This window comes from Rhinolophus sinicus, linkage group LG11 (assembly GCF_036562045.2).
Source record: "Rhinolophus sinicus isolate RSC01 linkage group LG11, ASM3656204v1, whole genome shotgun sequence".
Classification (NCBI taxonomy): Eukaryota; Metazoa; Chordata; class Mammalia; order Chiroptera; family Rhinolophidae; genus Rhinolophus; species Rhinolophus sinicus.
In genome coordinates this window covers 5,599,915-5,620,058 of record NC_133760.1, presented here as the reverse complement: position 1 = coordinate 5,620,058, position 20,144 = coordinate 5,599,915, and the positions used below count along the sequence as shown (strand labels likewise).

Genomic DNA, 20,144 nt, shown 5'->3' with positions numbered 1-20,144 from the left:
CTCCAGGCTCCTCGCACAGGGCCCCTCGCGGAAGATGCTTGTTACATAGATTGTGAGGGAAGACCCTGTAGGGGTGGAGTGTGGGGACAGAGCCTCAGAGAGCAGTTTCCAGGCTCTCAGCCTCAGGTGGAAAGATGCTGCCTCGGGTAGTAGATGGCCATCTGCTATGGCTAGTTGGCCGTCAGCTGTAGCCGGTTAGCCAATTGGCCACTGATATAACTGCCGCGGCTGTGGTGGAGAGTCATTGGTCGGTTGGCAGAAAGGCGGACAGCAGGTCGCATGTCATGTGAATCCAGCCTCCAGTGAGACTATAGTGGTATGACTTCCCTACCTATGGCTCCCTGGGTGTTCCTTTTTGGCCTCACCCTATCCTGTGTTCTTGTGTGGGGAGCGGGAGCTGAGACCCCGCCGGACGCCCTGCGTGATAACAGGAAAAATGATACAATGATGGGGATTTGCTTTAAAACGCTTCAGCAAAGAAAATAAAAGAAAAAAAGCAACGGTTAAAGTAAATGTTACAATATGGGGATATGGCTTTTTGCAAAGGGAATGTGTACCCTTTTACCTTGAAATATATTGTCAAACTTCACTGGAGCAAGTTGTCCTGATTTACACCCCTACTAGTCTACAACTGAGCTTCCCTCATGAACATTACTTTTTCCAATATTAATTAACAAGACAAAGGTAAAATGATACGTCATTGGACTTTCTGTTAGCACTTTGTAATTGAAGATGAGCAGTTTTCCGAATATTTGCCATCGTATGTGCGAAAAGCCTGCTTAGATTCCTTCCTATTAAAAAAATAAAGGATTTCTCCTTTCCTAAGTACATACTTATTGATTAGTAAGATGTATTTATGTAGCAAATTTCTGTCTACACATATGGTACAATGACTTTCCCAGTTGATCACATTTTTTTCAACTTGGTTTATGGAGTCTTTGGCGGACAAATTGATCAATACTTTACGTTTTCTGACTTTGCTGTAATGGCAAGAAACTCTTTCCAGTCTTCAGGGTTATACAGTGTGTTTATTCCTTGAGCTAGTTTTACGATTTCATTTGTTTAATTTACATTTTTAATCCACCTGGAATGTAGACCAGTTTCTGGCCCCTCGCAGAAAACAACTATCAGGTGTTGCCTAGCAACCACCACTAGGGTTAGCGTTCGGCTGGGGGGGGGCGCGAGAACAGCGGCTCTCCCTTCCAAGTTGACCACAACCTTAAAGCGTTACCTAGTTACCCCGTTAAAGAACGATATGATTGGACCATTCACACTCCCCATCCCCCCTGAGCTAGAAAGAACTTAACTGGAAACCTCATCTTGTTAGAAAACAAGGGCAGCGTACGCGTTGCTTAGCAACCAAGTCTGCTGACCCTCCCATTGAGACTAGAGTCGAAATAAGTGCCACGCTCAAAGATGACGGCCGACGTTGCTCTTTCCAATGTATTTGCTCTGGACAGTTCTGCCAGTAATTCAGTTTTCCGCATCAGGCCCCGAAGTGGTTCGCTATGCCCTATCTGAGTCTTGTACGCGGTGGATGGAAACGAGGATGCAGCTAGAACCAACTCTCCTTGGGTGCCCCGCATAAATATGGCCGCGGTTTCATTAGCCGCACAGCGAAGCCGTCCGGCGCGGGTGCGCGCGCGGCGCAGGCGCACTTCCGCTCATCTCGCGGAGATTGTGGTGGCCGTGGCGTCTACCTCGCGGGGCATGGTCCCCGGGTCCGAGGGCCCGGCCCGTGCCGGGGGCCTGGTGGCTGACGTCGTGTTTGTGATTGAGGGCACAGCCAACCTGGGGCCGTACTTCGAGGGGCTCCGCAAGCACTACCTGCTCCCGGCCATCGAGTGAGTGCCATTTCCGTGTCTCCAGCCCCGCCCTCCGACTTCAGTTTTCCACAGCCTCTTGTCTGACCCCCACTTTTCACCTCCGACCCTCATAGGTATTTTAATGGTGGTCCTCCTGCTGAGACAGACTTCGGGGGAGACGTGAGTCTTGGAATTCTTGAGTCTGAGGGAGGAGGGGTTAGGGTCCGGATTCCTGGCTCCCAGGGAGGAGGGGCCGGGGGCATGGACTCCCGGGTCTGAGGGAGGAGGGAGCTGGGGGCCTGGGCTCCCAGGTCTGAGGGAGGAGGGGGTCGGGGGCCTGGGCTCCCGGGTCTGAGGGAGGAGGGAGCTGGGGGCCTGGGCTCCCGGGTCTGAGGGAGGAGGGAGCTGGGGGCCTGGGCTCCCGGGTCTGAGGGAGGAGGGAGCTGGGGGCCTGGGCTCCCGGGTCTGAGGGAGGAGGGAGCTGGGGGCCTGGGCTCCCGGGTCTGAGGGAGGAGGGGGTCGGGGCCTGGGCTCCCGGGTCTGAGGGAGGAGGGGCTTGGGGCCTGGGCTCCCGGGTCTGAGGGGGGAGGGGCCGGGGTCCGGATTCCTGGCTCCCAGGAAGGAGGGGCTGGAAGCCCTGACTTCTCTGAGGTCCCAGATGAAAAGTTCCACTGCCTTCCCCTCCCAGTATGGGGGGACCCAGTACAGCCTCGTCGTGTTCAACACGGTGGACTGTGCTCCTGAGTCCTACGTACAGTGTCACGCTCCCACCAGCAGCGCTTACGAGTTTGTCACCTGGCTCGATGGCATTAAGTGAGCTTTTCCTCGTGCTTCGGGTGGGTTGGGGGACCCTGTGAGGAACCGTGAACGGATGATGGCTGGGATCATATTGAATGGCTGAAAGTATTGAGGGGGATTGTTTTTGTCCATATGTCATTTCTGTGATGGGTTTTGTGTGCTCAACGATTTTGCGATCAGGTTTGGTAGAAAAAAACTTATCCCAGTCAAAGAGGCGTTGGGCGCCAGCACGCACTTGGTACTCCGTGTGTGATTCTCCCCTTTCTGTCTGCTGTTTCCCGTCTCTACTCCAGCCCTCCTTTTTCAGATTGGCACGTTGAAGCCTGAGTGCAGGAGGGGTGGGGCTAGGCCAGGAAAGAGCCTCTGTGCTTTGGATGGAATTTTGTTAGTTTACATTGTAGGCTTTTGCGGGTGCAGATCGATGGGGGTCAAATCACTATAGAATTCCCAGACTCAGGAGTCCCTGCCACCTCTGTGCCCGATATAACTTATCTCTAAAGACAGTGTGTTAATAGTACAGACTGTCCCTGATGTAAGATTTTTCGACTTTATGACGGTGCAAAAGCGATACGTGTTCAGTAGAAACCAGCTAGACAAAGCTATAACGTTCAGTAGGTTAAATGCATTTTTTACTTATTTGTTTCAACTTACAATGGGTTTCTTTGGACTTAAGTTGAGGAGCATCTTTACTTGTATTAGTTATTTATTGTATTACTCATCCACTGTTGCGTTAGAGATTACCGTAAAACATAGTGTCTTAAAATGACAAACGTATATTATAATCTCATGCAGTTTGTGTAAGTGAGGAATTCAGGAGTGGCTTAGCTGGGTGGTTCCGGCTCAGAGTTTCTCGTGAGGTTGCTGTACCGATGAGCCAGGGCTGCAGGCATCCAGTGGTTTGATTGGGTCTTCGGAGGATCCGTTTCTAAGGTGGCTCACCCTATGTCTATTGGCTGGAGGCCACAAGGGCTCCCCGTGGGGCTGCTTGAGTGTCCTCCCAACATGCACCTGGCTTTCCTCAAACTGAGCAATCCAGCAGAAGGAGCAGAGAGGAAGCCACAGGTTTTTTTATGATCGAGTCTTGGAAGTCACGCACCATCACTTCTGCTACATTCTGTTTGGTACAGAAGTCAGTCCTGTTCACGGTTTGAGGGGGTGTAAATACCATGGGTGTGAATAGCAGGAGGTGTGTATCACTGGGGGCCTGGTTACTGGGACTTCATAGGGCTACTTGGGGAATTAAATGAGTTGATGATTTAAAACAGAGCCAGGTGTGTATTAAGTGCTACCTAAGGGTTTGCTATCATTTTGTGTCTCGGTTTTTTGGTTTGCAAATGGACAACGGTAGTCCACAGGTCACTACTTTGGGAAGATGACAGGAGCTAGTCTTCATCCTGTGTTGAGCACAGGGTCTGCTCTGTGGTCGGAGTTCATTAAACCACCCTTTCGTGGCTGCTGTTATCTTTGTACATTCATGCAGCAAACGTTTGTTGAGTGCCTGCTTTGATCCAGGCTGTGTGTGCTAGGTGGGCTGCTGAACGTTCAATGGAAAGTTGACACCCAAGTTTCCCCCTCATGGTCGTTACAATTAATGATCAGGATAAAGCAGGGTTTCTCAACCTCTGTACTGTTGGCACAGATAATTCTTTGTTGGGGGGCGCTGTCCTGTGTGTTGTTCAGTAGCATCCCTGGCCTCGCTACTCACCAGATGCCAGTAGCCACTTCCATCCCAAGTTATGTGGAACAAAAATATCTCCAGACATTGTCAAAATCCCCTTGGGGGCAAAATCCGCCCCAGCTGAGGACCACTGGGATAGGCTGTGGTACGTAAGAGTTGGATAATGTTAAATGGGAGTCCTTGGAGCCCCAAGTCCCAGTCTGACACCCCTAATCCCTGGCACCCAGCACAGGGCCTGGTATAAGGGAGGCCGAAGGAAAACTGTTGAAAAAGTGAGTGAAGGAATGAAGGCCCAGAACGTACTTCATACTCTGATTCACCCTGGTAAATGCCTATACAAGCTTAAAGACCCAACTCAAATGTCCCTTTCCTGATTCGAGCAACAGCCAGCTGATCCCTCCTCTGCCCCCGTCACTCCCAGGTATTCCCCTGACACAGCGCCACCGCTTTGGGCTGTGAATGTCCAGGGACCGTGGGTGTTTGTTTCCAGCTGGGGCCTGGGGCCCAAAAGACCTTGGGAGACCTTGGCTGAGTAAATGAATGAGCGAAAGCTCTGGGGAAGGTAATCACCAAAAAACCAAACCTTCTGGTGGGTGTTTAAGTGTCAGGAAAAACAGTCAAACCCCATTATTGAAAAATTTCAATGGCACTAGGAAGCTAAGAGAGAAATGCTTTCTCAATAATACCTTCATTGCATATCCATCCTTCCCCTAAATCAACTTAATACACTGTGCTTTTAACCCACTGAAAAAGCTTTGTACGTGTATGTGCACATGGAATCCTCCCACTGGGCAGATAAGCATTTTAAGCCATTATTTTACATTCACAGTCATCATTTTTATTGAGTCCTACATAACCATCTGAACTCAGTTTCTGTGACGTTCCAGGCCGGTCACAAGGAAAGTCAGCAAGTTTTGTTCACACTTGGAGAAATCTTATCTTCTCCAGGAATGTTCAGAATTTAAGGAACAAAGCATGCAGTGTGATTTTTGAAACGGCCTTGCTTTGGGAAGATTCATTTCTGATGTCACATTTCCTTTCTTACAAAACAGGCGAATTTCCCCGCCTCCTACAGCTAGTGACTCGGGCCAGAGAGAATATGGTAGAAGGAAAAGAGCCCTGAGAATCTTTTTCATGGCATTGTGACAATCCATTCGTTTGTTCGTTCGTTCGTTCATTCATTCATTCATTCATTCATTCATTCATTCAAAAGGCATTTGTGGAGCAAATTGTCCTAGGCACCAAGGAGTCGGGACACAACACAGGCAAGGTCCTGGCCCTCTTGGAGCTGGTGTTCACATGAGGTGACAGGCGGGCGGGGGAACCTGGCCCCGACTGCTGTTCAAATTCATTCATTTGGCCAGTACCTCCGGGGCCTCCAGGGACCTACTAGCCCGTGAAAATGGGTGATAAAAACTCGAGGATGTAACATCTGGTAGGACGAATAGGGGGAGTGAGAATGGGGAAGCAGTAAGAGCACCCAGCACCCTTTCAGTTCATTTTTATTTTACTTTGTGTCTGTAACATGGAGGGGTTTATTTGGAACTAAAGTGTATCATAAGGTTTATGATAGTTGAAACATTTTGCAACTGGCCATATTTTTTTCTGCTCCCCGTTTTCAGGTTTTTCTCATTTCTTCGAATATTTGTTGCATGTCTCTCTGATCTGGTAACAGATGGCTTACATTCAGTGTTCAATAAGGAAAAACCAAGTTTTAGAATCTAAAAGTGATTGGTCAATCACAGTTTCCCCTCAAACTACCTTTTTTAATTGAGGTGTAATTCACGTAATGGAAGTTATAATTTTAAAGTGAACAGTTCAGTGGCATTTAGGACACTCACAATGCTGTACAGCTCCCACCTCATCCAGAACGCTTGCATCACTCGGAAAGGAGACCGCAGATGTTTGAAGGAATTGGTCCCTGTCTCTCCCCACACCCCTCACCCTGGTCCCCCAACCCCAGCACTTTTGGCTTCAGTCTCAGAAAGGCCTGTGAAAACCGTGGTTTGATTTCTTTCAGAACAGAAAGCTGTCAGTTGGGTGGATCCAGGGTTGGTGCACTCACTGGGGTCTGCCTGAACTTTGTGACATTAAAATTCCTATATAGGACAGGTCTCAATGGTGAGGAAGAAGAGGATTGGGTGTGGAGGATGGTATGGGGCAGTGGTATGGGCTGAGTGCCCTGGGAGGGGAAAGGAAGTGGTCACTGTGCTCAAGGCAGATTGGGAGCAGAGGGTAGAAGCCTGCAACTGGGAAGAACTCGCAGAGAACTTGGTCATGGTGGCAGTTGGCCAGGCTGCTGCTGCGCTTACTTAGCCAACAGGTCTTTTCAAGGCCCTGTGTGTCCTTGGGCACATCCTAGAGATGGCTCAGACCCCTCGGCCTCCCTCCCTGAGGGCTGCACCAGCTCGGGGGATGGAAGTTGGACTCTGGAGGGAACACTGACAGGGGCAGTATGGAGTCACATGGGATATGATCAGGGACGGCCCTAAAATCAGGTGGCAGGTGGGGCAGGCTTCCGGGAGGAGGACACTAGTCTGGGTGTCAGGAGAGAAGCCGGGTTTCCACCTGGACCAGAAGAAGAGGGTCTGTGGTTGTGGGGCAGACAGCACAGGCAGCGTCCTGGACGTGTGACAGGATCTGAAGACCAGGGCCACGGGACGTTCTGGAGGGCTCACCCTGAGAGGGATGGAGCGGGAAGGAGGACATGGACCCCAGACATTCATCTGAGCGCTTGGCTCTGTCCTGGCCTTGATGGACATCATGGGATTTGCAGCCTTTCGTTTATTTCACACCATTTCCCAAGGCACCTCTCGTGCCAGACATGGGGCGGGGGGTGGTGGTGAGGCTGGGGCAAGAGAGGACTCAGTCCCTGTCCTGCCTTGTGGGGGATACAGGTGCAGACAAGGGCACAAGCTGCAGTTAAGGGCAACAAGGGTCCTCAGAGCGGGGCCCAGTTTGCACAGATGTCCCTGGTGGCAAAGGGTCAGCCTCACAACCATGTGATCTGAGGCATTATGGCAACAGCTGCACTGTAGCAGAGGCCTTCCACGTGCCACATGGAGATGGGCGCTGGTGACCTGTGTACAGATCAGGTGGAGAAACCGGAGTCTCTGTGTGTATAAGTTTTCTGAGGCTGCCGTACAGGTAGTAAAAACTGGGTGGCCCAGAACAGCAGGGATGTGGTGTCTTACAGTTCTGGATCTGGGAGGGCGAGCTCAGGTGTGACAGGCTCGGCCCCCTCTGGAACCTGTAGGGGAGGACCCTTCTCTGCCTCTTCCAGTCACTGCCTCTTCTGGTCAGTGTCACTCTGATCTCCACCTGGAATTCTGTGTCTCCACATTGTCTTTTCCTCTGAGCATGTCTGTCTCTGTCCCATTCCCCACTTTCTGTAAGGACGTCGTTCATGTTGGATGAGGGCCCATCCAAAGAACCTCATTGCAGCCCGACTACCTCCATAAAGGCCCTATTTCCAAATAAGGTCACGTTCTGAGGTCCCAGGGGATAAGACTTGAACATTTCTTTTCTGGGGGGACATCATTCAACCCAAAGCACTGTTGGGGAAGAGGAGGCCTCTGTACTAGACTGGAAAGGCTGGCTTTAATGATGGAGAGATGGCCCAGAGCGGGGAGGTACACAGGAATTGGGGCACAGCACGGAATCTCAGGCCTTTTCCCTGTTTCATTCTCTGATGGCCTCTTACCAGAGGGACTCAGTTGTTGATGACATGTCCCTGGGCCTGGTGCTGAGCCAGTACGGGGGACAGAGCAGGGAACTCGGCAGTGTCCCATCATCCCAAAGGCACACAGTCCAGTGCAGGGTAGGGGATGGCATGGGTGCAGGCTCTCCTGGTGTGGTGTGGAGGCTGGGAGGTAGCCACCCTGGGTGCCACAGGGACCCCCGGGGGCTGACAGCCTGACTTCCTGCAGGTTCATGGGCGGGGGTGGCGAGAGCTGCAGCCTCATTGCAGAAGGCCTCAGCACCGCCCTGCAGCTGTTTGATGACTTCAAGAAGATGCGAGAGCAGATGTGAGTGTGCCTGCCATGTAGGGCTCGTGTCCTGTGTTGGTCTCTGTCCACGTTGCCTGGTGTGGGACTCCATCCCCCGCCTCATACTGGGAAGTTGGGGCTTGTAGTCAGGTGGTGTCCCCTGGCTGGTGCCATTTCAATAGCCTCATCAGGAAGCGAGTCTGTCTGCCTCCTTCCCCTGCCTCCTGGGCAACTTAGAGCAAGTCAAGAACTCAGTGTTTTCAGCTGTAAAATGGAGCCATTCTTCCTGACTTCCTGTGGGGCAGAGTATTTGTACCTCTGCTGGTGCTGGGTCTGGGTCCCTTTTCAGGGCCCTTGTTGCCTCCTGCTCCATATCTTTCCTTGTCCCTGGCAGTGGCCAGACACACCGCGTCTGCCTCCTTATCTGTAACTCGCCTCCGTACCTGCTGCCTGCTGTCGAGAGCACCACATACTCTGGGTGCACAACGGAGAGTCTCGTGCAGAAGATTGGGGAGGTGAGGACTCCCAGGTCTGAGGGAGGAGGGCTGGGGCTGGATTCCCGGGTCACAGAATGGTCACAGACTCCATGGCCAGCTCTGCTTACTCCTGTTGGAAGAGCTGTACCCCTGAACCCCCTGGGGCAGCTAATACAGTTTGCATGGGTCCCTGTCCTTGAGCCTGATGGGAATTTGGTTTTAAGGCCCATGCCATCTGGCCGCCCAGCACGTGTGTGTGGCAGCCTGGGGGGTTGGCCCCTACGGCCCTGTCCTGACTGCTTGTCTCCTCTCCTGCAGCGAGGGATCCACTTTTCGATCGTGTCTCCCCGGAAGCTGCCCGCCCTTCGGCTTCTGTTCGAGAAGGCGGCTCCCCCGGCCATGCTGGAGCCACTGCAGCCGCCAGCAGATGTGAGCCAGGACCCACGGCACATGGTGCTGGTGCGGGGGCTCGTGCTGCCGGGTGAGGCCCGGGTGCCGATGTGGGGGTTGGGGGCGTCTCCCCAGCTGTCTCACTCTGACTTGGATTTCCTTCCCCTCTCAAATCCCTTCTCACGGGGCGCGGCCGTCTGTCCTTGGTTTTCAGTCGGGGGTGGCTCAGCCCCAGGCCCTCTCCAGTCAAAGCAGCCTGTCCCCCTGCCTCCAGCTCCACCCTCGGGCACCCCACTCTCAGCAGCCCCCCAACAGCCTCTGCCACCCGTGCCCCAGCAGTACCAGGTATGGACATCACCAGGAAAGGAGCACACTTCTGGGGCCTTGCAAGAGCCCTGGCTCCTTGGGAGAGACCTAGTTGGATGTTGGGGGTTAAGGGGTGATGGGAGTCTCTCTGGGGACCTGAGGAGGATGGGACTCTAGGGGCTGAGGAATCACGTCCCTGAGGGGCAGTGGGAGTCGTGAGCTCCCACGGTATTGGGAGTTGGGGTGCCGATACCTTGTGTGGGCGTGGGTGATGTGGCCCCATGTGACACCAGAATGGCGGTGCATGGTCCTCATTGGCCCTTCCCCTCTGTCCCTAGGTCCCCGGGAACCTGAGCGCAGCTCAAGTGGCTGCCCAGAATGCAGTGGAGGCCGCCAAGAACCAGAAAGCTGGGCTGGGCCCGCGCTGTGAGTCCCGGGGCGAGATTGCGGGGTGGTCCTGGGCCAGCCAGACCTTTCTGCACTCACCTGCCCCACTTTTTCGCTGGGTCTCTCCTACAGTCTCACCCATAAACCCTCTCCAGCAAGCGGCTCCAGGAGTGGGTCCTCCCTTCAGCCAGGCCCAGGCCCCTCCACTGCCTCCAGGGCCTCCTGGTGCTCCCAAGCCATCCTCCGCTTCCCAGCCCAGCCTGGTCTCCACAGTGGCCCCTGGCCAGGGCCTGGCCCCCACTGCACAGCCGGGGGCACCATCCATGGTAGGTGCCTGCTGCCCCACTCCTTCCCCCTGGCTGTCCTGGGTTAGCACAGTGCAGAGGGCGAGCAATTTGCCTGCCTGAGGGGGGCCCAGAAGTGTGGGTCTTGTGTTCTGGGTCTTTAGGAGCTCATGGGCCTTGTGCTATAGACAACACAGACTAGTGGGTCTGGGGACGGAGTCATGGGGCTGTGGTTCCTGGTGGTGAAGACTCTTCTGAGGATCCCACAGGTTCTTGCCCGCCCAGGGCATCATGGGACTGTGTCCCGGAATCCTGCAGGATCAGAGCATTTATGTCCCAGGGACAGCCGAATGGTGTTCTGGGCGCAGGGGGGCAGAAGAAGGCGCCTTCATCCCAATCTTGCTGGCCTGTACCCTCTCTCAGGACAGCCTCTCCCAGGAGATGGTCTGACCTGCCTCCCTGCCCTGCTTCCTCCCCTCTGACAGGCAGGCACGGTGGCCCCAGGCGGGGTAAATGGCCCTTCCCCGGCCCAGCTGGGGGCTTCGGCCCTTGGTGGGCAGCAGTCAGTCTCCAACAAACTGCTGGCCTGGAGCGGGGTCCTCGAGTGGCAGGAGGTGAGTCAGCTTGAGGAGCCGTGGGGTTTGTGGATCTTATAGGGCCGGGCTGCGGGGAGGGGCCCCCCAGGGTCGTGAGACTTGTGGTGCTGAGGATAGTCCCCAGGAAGCATGGGATTTGTAGTCCAGAGTTCAAGACGAAGGAGGTAGTAAGAGTTGTGTTACTGGTGAAGAACGGAGAGAAGTCTTAGATTCCGAGTCCAGGGGACTGTGGCATCAAGGGGACAGGGTTGTGCAATTTGGGGCAAGAGGACGCGCCCCAACATTAGTGGAATTTGATATCTAGAGGATTGGGGGATTGATTGTCTAGAGGAGGGACCCAGGACTCCTGGGACTTAAACTGGGGGAGGTCCTAAGCTTTGGGGCTCCCAGGGTAGAATAGGAGGGGTCGAGGGGACAGGGGCCCAGGTACTTCTCACTGGCATGCACCCATCTTTCCCGCTTAGAAGCCCAAACCCGCCTCCGTGGACGCCAACACCAAGCTGACGAGGTCACTGCCTTGCCAGGTCTACGTGAATCACGGCGAGAACCTGTAGGTGACTGTCGGGGGGCCGGGTGGGCTGGGGTTGCCTCCTCTTGACGCCTTCCTTGTCCCCCAGGAAGACTGAGCAGTGGCCCCAAAAGCTGATCATGCAGCTGATCCCCCAGCAGCTGCTGGTGAGTGGCCCGCGGGAGCCCCCGAGCCCTGTCCGTCAGCTGGCCCGTTCTCTCTTCCCTCATTCCTTCCTGCCCCCTTCCACCTCTGCTGGTCCCTCTTCACTTCCCCACCTCTGTGTCTCCCCAGACCACCCTGGGCCCTTTGTTCCGGAACTCGAGGATGGTCCAGTTCCATTTCACCAACAAGGACCTGGAGTCCCTCAAAGGCCTCTACCGCATCATGGGCAATGGCTTCGTGAGTCCTGGGCTGCGTGGGGCTGGGGGTGCTCACTCTGTCCTGCTGGGCCTGAGGCAGCCTTGCTCACGGTTGGGTCGGGTTTGTAAGCTTGGGCTCCTCAGCTTTCTGCCAGGGCCTTGGCTCGTATTATAATTATACGCACAAGATGGAGGTCGGTTCTGTGTTAAAATGGGACAAGATGTGACAGGAGCAATTGGGAAGAAGTTGTGGGCTCTGACAGAGGGTGTATTGGTTTCCTGGGGCTGAAAACAACAGAAATTTATTCTCTCACAGTTCTGGAAACTAGAAGTCTGCAATCAGGGTGTTGGTAGGGCCGTGCTCTCCAAAGGCTCCAGGGGAGGGATACGTTATGGCCTCTGGCAGCTGGTAGCCCAGGCGTTGTTGGCTTCAAGCAGCAAAACTCCCATCTCTGCCTCCATCCTCACATGGCTGCCCTCCCTTTGTGTCTGTATCTTCCCATGATGTTCTTCTCCCTGTGTGTCTCTGTCTTCTTTCTTATAAGGACACCAGTCATTGGATTAGGGCCCACGCTAATGACCTCACCTTAACTTGTTACATCTGCAAAGACTGTATTTCCAGGTTTGGGGTGGGGGTTGGAACTTCAGTGTGTCATTTTGGAGGATACAATTAAGCTCATAACACTGAGGGAGGGCCTGGTAAATAGCAACAGATCTGGTTACTGAGTACCTCCTGTGAACCTCCAGGAGAGGGGATTTTTGGTGGCTTACCTCATGGAATCTTCAGAAAAATTCTACAGAGATCCAGAGGGTCAGGAATGCTTCTGGATGCACATAACATAAACCAGCAAAGTTTTTCGAGCAAATAGATCATTGGGGCAGGGACCTAAGCAATTCCTTTCTCCCAGTTCTGTGGGTCGGCTAGTCTCGCTTGGGGACTTTCGTGGGGTTGCCATCAGATGGTGGCTGAGACGGTCATCTGAAAGCTGGAATGGGCTGGACATTCAAGACTGACTCTCATGATGCCGGCAGTCAGCTGGGGGCGCAGCTGGGCCTGGCCATCAGAGGGCTTACACCTGGCATCTCCATGTGGCGTGGGCTTCCACACAGCATGGCAGCTGGATTCTGAGAGGGATGTCCCCAAAGCAAGCATTGTACAAGCAGGCATGTATTTTTGACACATAACAGCACATCCAGAGGTGGGTGGCTATTGGGGTTAGTTTTGTAGTCCTACGTCAGGGCCAAAATCTCTGTGGTTGTCTTGGCTTCTCTCTTATGGTCACGTGATGGCTCTCGAAGCGCGAGGAATCTTATATGACGATGCAAGAAGGCAGGACGGAAGCGTGGCATCAGCCGTTTATTTCCCTCTCTTCAGGAAAGCAGACACTTTCCCACACCCCCAAGCAGGATTCTCCTTCGTCTCCTGGGCCAGATCCAGTGTACAGGGGCCTGATCATGTTGCTACGCCAGACAGAATCGGGGTTCTCTGCACAGGGCAGAAGGGCATATGGATCTTGGGTGGGCAACCAGCAGGATCTGCCTCAGATGAGAAACCGAGGCTGCGAGAAGTAAACTCACGTGGCCAAGGTCTCAGAGGTGGGACCTCAACCTTGTCAGCCCCTCCTCTCTTAGGAGCCCCTGTTCTGAGTGCCCGCGTATTATGGCCTCACTTCATGTTCGCACACGTTTCCTGGGCACTTCCTTTGCGTCCAGCCACGGGCAGGATGGCTGGTGTGTATGGACGCATCCCAGTCATACAAACCTGTGATGTTGGCGCTGCTGCCTGTGCTTTTCACTGTTAGACACTGAGGCCGGGGGTGTGGCCACCCCGGAAGGGTCTCTGGGATCCCCTGGGTCAGTCGTGGTGTCCGCACTGCCATTGGTCACGTGCTTCGGGTGTCAGCTCCGTGGCAAAGCCCCCCCTCCCGCCCAGTGGCCCTTGGGAGGGCAGCCCCACAAGTTAGGCAGAAGGTCCAGGTTGGAGAGCTGGGATCCAGCCCCATGTCTGGGGCATTCCCTCTTCACTTGCCCAAAGTCAGCAAGAACCCCAGCCTCACCCTGGCTCTTTGGGCACCCAGCTCTCCCTTAAGACCCTCAGTTTCTGCCTCTGGAGCAGCCTGAAGCAAAGGTCTGGTCTCCTCAACCTTTCACAGCAGAAACCTCGCCACCCCTTGCCTGAAGGACTTCTAGAACCTTCTAGAACTGAGAGGTGTGGGATGCCTCCTCCTCCAGGGTGTGACTAGTTCTGATTCTCTCCCCGCAGGCGGGCTGCGTGCACTTTCCCCACACGGCGCCCTGCGAGGTGCGCGTGCTCATGCTCCTGTACTCGTCCAAGAAGAAGATCTTCATGGGCCTCATCCCCTACGACCAGAGCGGCTTCGTCAACGGCATCCGGCAGGTCATCACCAACCACAAGCAGGTCCAGCAGCAGAAACTGGAGCAGCAGCGTGGGGTAAGTGACACAGGCCTCTCCAGTACCTACCTACCCCTGCCCACCAGGGCCTCAGAGTTCACAGCCAAATCCCCAGGGGCCCTCCTGGGGCTTCAGTGCCAGGCACTTGCCTCTCTCCCACGACACGGCTGTCTAGGTTCAGTGCCATCCCACATTTCCTTGCCACTTTTGTCTCCGTTTTCAGTGTCCTCACGGAATCTCCGAGACACTGCCCCCTTCTGGGGACGTGGGAATGTAAGGTTTACTTCCAGATCCCTCACCCCCATAACAGAAACGTTCCCAGCTCCTCACAGGTTCCCCTTCAGGGCTCAGATCCACCCCAACGTGGGGACTCCCCACCAAATCCCTGACCTGCTCCCTCTCTCCCCACACAGATGGGGGCACAGCAAGCACCCCCTGGGCTGGGCCCCATTCTGGAGGACCAGGCAAGGCCCTCGCCGAATCTGGTGAGGACAAGCCCGGCAGGGTCAGGGCCAGGGCGGGGGGGTGCGGCCCAGAGGACACCGTTGTTCTGACTCAGCTGTGGAGACTGAGGAGTCTGGGGTCTCTGTCTCTCACCCCCATCTCTTCCCACTAGCTCCAGCTCCGCCCACCACAGCCCCAGCCTCAAGGCACTGTGGGGGCCTCTGCAGGTGCAGGCCAGCCCCAGCCCCAGGGTGCTGCCCAGGCCCCCCCAGGCGCCCCCCAAGGTCCTCCTGGAGCAGCTCCCGGCCCACCCCCTCCTGGACCCATCCTTCGGCCCCAGAACCCCGGGGCCAACCCCCAACTGCGGAGCCTCCTCCTCAACCCACCGCCGGTGAGATTTGGGATTGGGGGGGCAACTAGGAGCATGAGTCCCGGGCCCTGATGATTCTAGTCGTTTCATTTCGGAGGAGGGAGGTTGGGTTGATCAAAGGGTGTGACTGGAGTCCCGCCAAGTGCTCCCGGCCGACTGATCCCTCTCTGTGTGTCTTACATGGGTTTCTGCTAAGATTGCTTTGAAGAAAGACACCCGCCCCCCACCACCACCACCGCCCCCACCACAAACCACTAGATGAGACATTCTCTGAGCAGCTTCTGTACCAGAGGCGCGTGGTGCGGCAGGGTCTCCCCACTGGGGTCTTCTGAGCAGCTTTCTTTGTTCCCCAGCCCCAGACTGGGGTGCCCCCACCACAGGCTTCCCTCCACCACCTCCAGCCACCAGGGGCCCCTGCACTGCTGCCCCCACCGCACCAGGGTCTGGGGCAGCCCCAGCTGGGGCCCCCACTTCTGCACCCACCACCCACTCAGTCCTGGCCCGCACAGCTTCCCCCGAGGGCTCCACTGCCAGGTAAGGAGGTCTGGGGGAGGCCGGGGTCTGGGCTGAGATTCCCAGTAGCCCCTGGGCTGGAACCCCAAGAACAAGGGCTCCTGGGAAGTAAAATCCTGGGATTCAGGAAGAGTGGGTCCCCCATGGCTCTGAGGGACAGGGAACCAAGGACATAAGGCGAGAGCTCTCCCCATGATCCCCCTCCTACGTGTCTTCCTGGGGTTGCTGGGAATCGTAGTCTTAGGGCCAGAGAGGTATTTTGCGGTATGGGCTCCCAAAGGCTTATGGGAAACAGCACATTTGTGTCCAGATGGGGCCAGAAAGTGCCTCTGATGGGTACCCCCAGGGCTTCCTAGACAACTCAGTGCTTTGGACTCCCAGAGGAGGTGGGAGGAAGCAGCCCCAGGGCCCCCCAGGGCCCCAGGGACTACTGGGAGATGCAGTCCCTTCCCCACTGCCCCCCAGGTCAGATGCTGCTGAGCGGGGGTCCCCGGGGCCCGGTCCCCCAGCCGGGCCTGCAGCCCAGCGTCATGGAGGACGACATCCTCATGGACCTCATCTGAACCCCCAATACCCAATAAAGTTCCTTTTAACACATGCCCCGCCTCCCGTCACTGACGTCCCCAGGACTGGGCAGGAGGAGACTTGGGGAGAGACGTCTCTGTCCTTGTTCTTGCCTCAGCAGACGTCCCTGAGGCCCCAGGCTGGTGATGCCGGGACCTTGGCAGTGAGTCAGTCTGGTGCAGCCCGGCTTGGGGAGACACGGAGGCAGGCAGGAAGCGCTTATAGGACCACGTGCTCTCGTGGAGGTAGAGAGGGTACCGAGGGGTCCGGAAGAGGCCTCTGAGCCAGCCAGGCTCAGCAGAGTCTTGGAAGAGAAGCAGGAGTTGGTGAGGCCAGGAAGGAAGGAGGCAGATGGCACCCTGGTGTGGAGGAAGCAGAAGCGAATGCACGAAGGCAGGGGAAAGCTTGGGGTGTCCTGGGGAGCAAGTTGATCAGTGCTTCTGGAGTGTGAGCACGAGGGAGGGAGGGCCTGAGGTAGGCAGGTGCCAGGTTGGGAGGGGGCTCAGGTTCTAAACTGAGCAGCTCAAGGTTTGTCCTGGGGATCTAAGAGCCACTGGAGACCACCAGCAGGGGGCAGGCCTTGGTTGGCCAGTAGTAGGAAAGGCAGGGAGGAGGCTGGGCGGTGGTTCTGGGGAGAGGAGATGCCAGAGGACGGGTGGGGGCAGAGTCGGGAGTAGAAGGACTGGGGCTGGGGGCTGGGGTGCCAGGGGAAGGAAGTTGGAGGTTGGGGAGGTGGTTTGAGGTCGGCCCCTGGGACCTGGCCTGGGTGCTGGTAGATAGTGGGGCCTCCCTGAGTTAGGGAACTGAGAGAAGGAGCCAGTAGTGAGTGCTAATGGTCCAAGGTATGTCTAAGTGGCAGCTGCCACGTTGGGAGCTCAGAATGCGTCCTTACGAGACAGTGTGTTTGGTGGTTGAAGCCACAGCAATGGACGAGTTCACGTGGAAAGAGGGCAGGCCCTGGGTCCTAGTCAGAGACCTACCTTCCGGGGCTCTGGATGGGATGGACAGTGGGGCTGTCCCTGAGATAGAAAACCTGGCAGGAAACAGGTTTGGGACATGTGAGGCAAGGAACCTGAAGGATGTCCTCAGAGATGTCACGGGGCAGCTGGGTACAGACACGGGTGTGGGGCGCGTGGGTGGTCTCCCTCCCAGGCGGCAGTTAGTTGTCTGTTGTCAGACTCGAGACCAGTGTTGCTCAGTGTGGTCCACACCTGGACCACCAGCATCCGCGTTGTTTGGGGCACTGGTTAACATTCGATTCCCGGGCCCCATCCCAGGAGAGAGGTTGCAATCTGGTGGCCCATGGGCCACTCTACAGATGAGTTTTGTTTGGCCTTCCCTGTGTTAGCATACGTGGCATTTTTTCCTAATGAGTTAGTTGTAAAAATCGGGATAATTCTCTCTCCCACGTGTGTACACACACAAACACACACACACACACACACACACACACACAGCAGTCTTGGCTTCTCTTGACAAGTTATAAGATCTGGCATCCCTGGGCCCGCCCTTCTGCCTAGCAACAACGGGCTGGAGCTGCCCCTTTCGATGGGGTGTGTGCTCTCTAGTTCGCCACAGTCCCCACCACTCCCTCTTGCTCCCCCACCTTTGTCACTGGGCTTGCCCTGTGGTTGTTTGTGTGGTAGCCTGCAGAGGAAGTGAAATCTTTCTTGTACCCATGTCTCTATCAAAAGTGGCACAACCAAAGAGAGAACGAGAGGGCCCCGTGTTTCGGAAAAAATGGGAGCGAGACTATTTCTTTGTGGAAGTGAAGAGCATGCCTACGTGTTTAATATGCAAAAAAATCATGTCTGTGTTGAAAGAATACAACCTGAAACGTCATTATGAATCAAAGCACAGTAAGAGCTTCGACCAGTATACAGAACAGACACGAGATGCGATACTCAATGAACTGAAAAAGGGCCTCAAATGTCAGTAGGGTTTGCTTTGGAAAGCAAACAATAGAAATGACATGGCTGCCATATGCAGTTCCAGAATGACGTGAAAAGAATTACTCGGGCATTAAAACCTCCTACAGGTGGCAAGTTTATAAAGGAGCAGAATAACGTGTCCTGGACAGAAACACACATCTGTTTAGGCCATTAAAGTCTAACAGGCATTTATTTGCGTTGCACGGTGTGTTGAAATCAGAAGATTTACAAGTCCAGTTGCTTGAAAGAGATCAATTGTGGCCTTTTCTGTCCCTGCGCATGAACTACTACTACTACCCCGTTAGCTTTATTTATTTGTGAAGTTGAGCATTTTGATGTGACCGAAGAAGTCTGTGACATGGTGCCAAGGCAGGCCCCACACTGGGAAATGACTTATTTGTGTGTGTGCATTGACAAGTGAAAAGTTTCACATAGACTGGTCAGAATTCCTAAGCACAGTTACAGAAAGTTGTAATCTAATGATCTGTGTCACAGGGGAACTTGTCAGGACACCACAATCCAAGGTGGCAACATTTGGCAAGAACACAGAAGTCAGGTCCTTCTGTCAATCACCTGAAATTGAATTGTGCTGAGAGTAAATGGAATACACAGTGAACGTCCTTGTCGCGCTTCTGTACTTTAACCAAGGTCTGGATGAGGGTGAACTTGACCAGTGTATTTCACAGAAGCTCTGTGACCTGGTTGTCACACGATGGTGTGGAAGAAATCAGAACTGTTGAAATCAATGTAGTTGGTTCATTTCAGATGAGACAAAAGCCACACCTTGGTTCCCCTGAGGTCAGTCAAAGACTTCGGGTCAAGGTTACAACCCTCCTGAACACTCTTATTTCTCCGCAAGGACATTTACAAACAGCTACTTGAATGTATAACGGTATTTGCCCAGTCCTGGCAAAGACGAGGAAGCCATTGGCAAGGAATATTCTGATTCGCTTTCCTTTGCTGCAGCTGGTTTCCCAAAATGAGATTCATGGCCCGGACCATATTTACCCAAATTGTGGGGTTAAAGACCAAATTCCCCCAAAGGCTCTGCATCCAGACTTTATGAAAATGAAGTAACACTGTGCAGTTTGCTTTTGTTGGTTAATGTTGGTCGTGTGAATGCAGACCACAAAGAGTAGTTACTGAACGACAGTGCAATAGGGTGCTGGCTCCCCGCTGTGACTGCCGGAAGGTCTCAGCCCTACAGCTCTCCAGTAGTTGTCCCGAATCTCTGAGTTTGCAGGTACCCACGCTTGTGAACAGCGGTTTTCCGTTATGAAACTGAATCAAATGAAACACCGTTCGTAGGAGTCAAGGTTGAATTCTCAAGTGCCCATCCCACTGCGGCCAGCCCAGGCCTGACGCTGATGTCTTGGTGTGGACCGGTCGACGTCAGCCTTCTGGCTTCAAATCAAAGGAGCAAAAGAATTACGAAAGAGAAAATTTTAATAATTAAATCTATTTTTAAATTTGTATTTTTTCAACTTTGAATTTGAAATATAAACTCCAGTATCAAACATGTTTGTATTATGTTCCATGCATTCACCGTAGTTCAGTAAAGATGCAATTTGATTATATTTCTGGCCGTTGACTTTTCTTATACCTGGCTAGTTCACTCATTTATGTGGCCCGCCTGGCTCCTGTAGGCATTTGAGTTTCCGATCCCTGCCCTAAAACTGTTGAATTGAGTCTGGGGGAGGGAGGGAGGGAGGCCGGGGACGTTGAACAAGCTCCCTAGGTGATTCTGACGCAAAAGAAAGAGGGAGTAGGACAGACTGCTGGTAGTTGACGAAGGGAAAGTGGGTGAGGTTTTCCAGGCAGTGTGTGTAGCAGGGGTTTCTGAAAACTCAGATGGCTTCAGGGACCAGGCAGGTGATGGAAATGTGTGAAGCGGACGGGTGTAAGACAGTAGGGAATGATGGGGACTGTGGCGAACTTGGAGAGTGCTTGCCCCGCCTCATGGCATTCAAATTAAAGACAAAAAACACTGTGAGGACCAAACAAAATCCGCTGGTGGGTCTAATGAGGCCACCAGGCCGCCATTTTGCGACCTCTGGAAGAAGGAGAAGACGAGGACAAGGACAGAGCCCTGAGAAAGACCCACGTGTAAGGGTTGGGCAGGAGGACCAGGCAAGTGTGTTCTGGAAGCTTGAGTGTTTTTGAGGAGAGAGTGATCGCCTGTCCAAAGCTGCCGAAAGGGGAAGAAGACGAGTGGAGAGCAGCCAGTGCTGTTTCTACCGGGGTGGAAATGGCTCTGCAGGTAAAGACAGCTTTGGGTCTGGGACAAATTGGTTGGAAAGAAATGTTCCCAGTTGCTGCTTTGGCCATCT

At 54.3% G+C, this 20,144-nt stretch overlaps 1 protein-coding gene across 2 annotated transcripts; it reads left to right on the top strand.

The window, feature by feature from the left end:
* Window positions 1-1,587: 1,587 nt before the first annotated feature.
* On the top strand, window positions 1,588-19,391 carry MED25 (mediator complex subunit 25). 2 transcript variants are annotated; one of them, XM_019741619.2, is made up of 18 exons: window positions 1,588-1,844; window positions 1,940-1,985; window positions 2,494-2,618; window positions 8,211-8,309; window positions 8,665-8,785; window positions 9,065-9,227; window positions 9,351-9,481; window positions 9,781-9,868; window positions 9,962-10,155; window positions 10,599-10,727; window positions 11,174-11,259; window positions 11,327-11,384; window positions 11,512-11,619; window positions 13,843-14,031; window positions 14,406-14,477; window positions 14,609-14,827; window positions 15,160-15,340; window positions 17,578-19,391. In XM_019741619.2, exons 1-18 carry the CDS (start codon window positions 1,591-1,593, stop codon window positions 17,820-17,822), a joined length of 2,508 nt encoding a protein of 835 aa, XP_019597178.2. In that variant the 5' UTR covers window positions 1,588-1,590; the 3' UTR covers window positions 17,823-19,391. The 2 variants fall into 2 exon arrangements, with proteins under 2 accessions (XP_019597178.2, XP_019597179.2); XM_019741620.2 differs by lacking the exon at window positions 17,578-19,391 and adding an exon at window positions 15,785-15,916 and having other exon boundaries at window positions 1,603-1,844.
* Window positions 19,392-20,144: the final 753 nt, after the last annotated feature.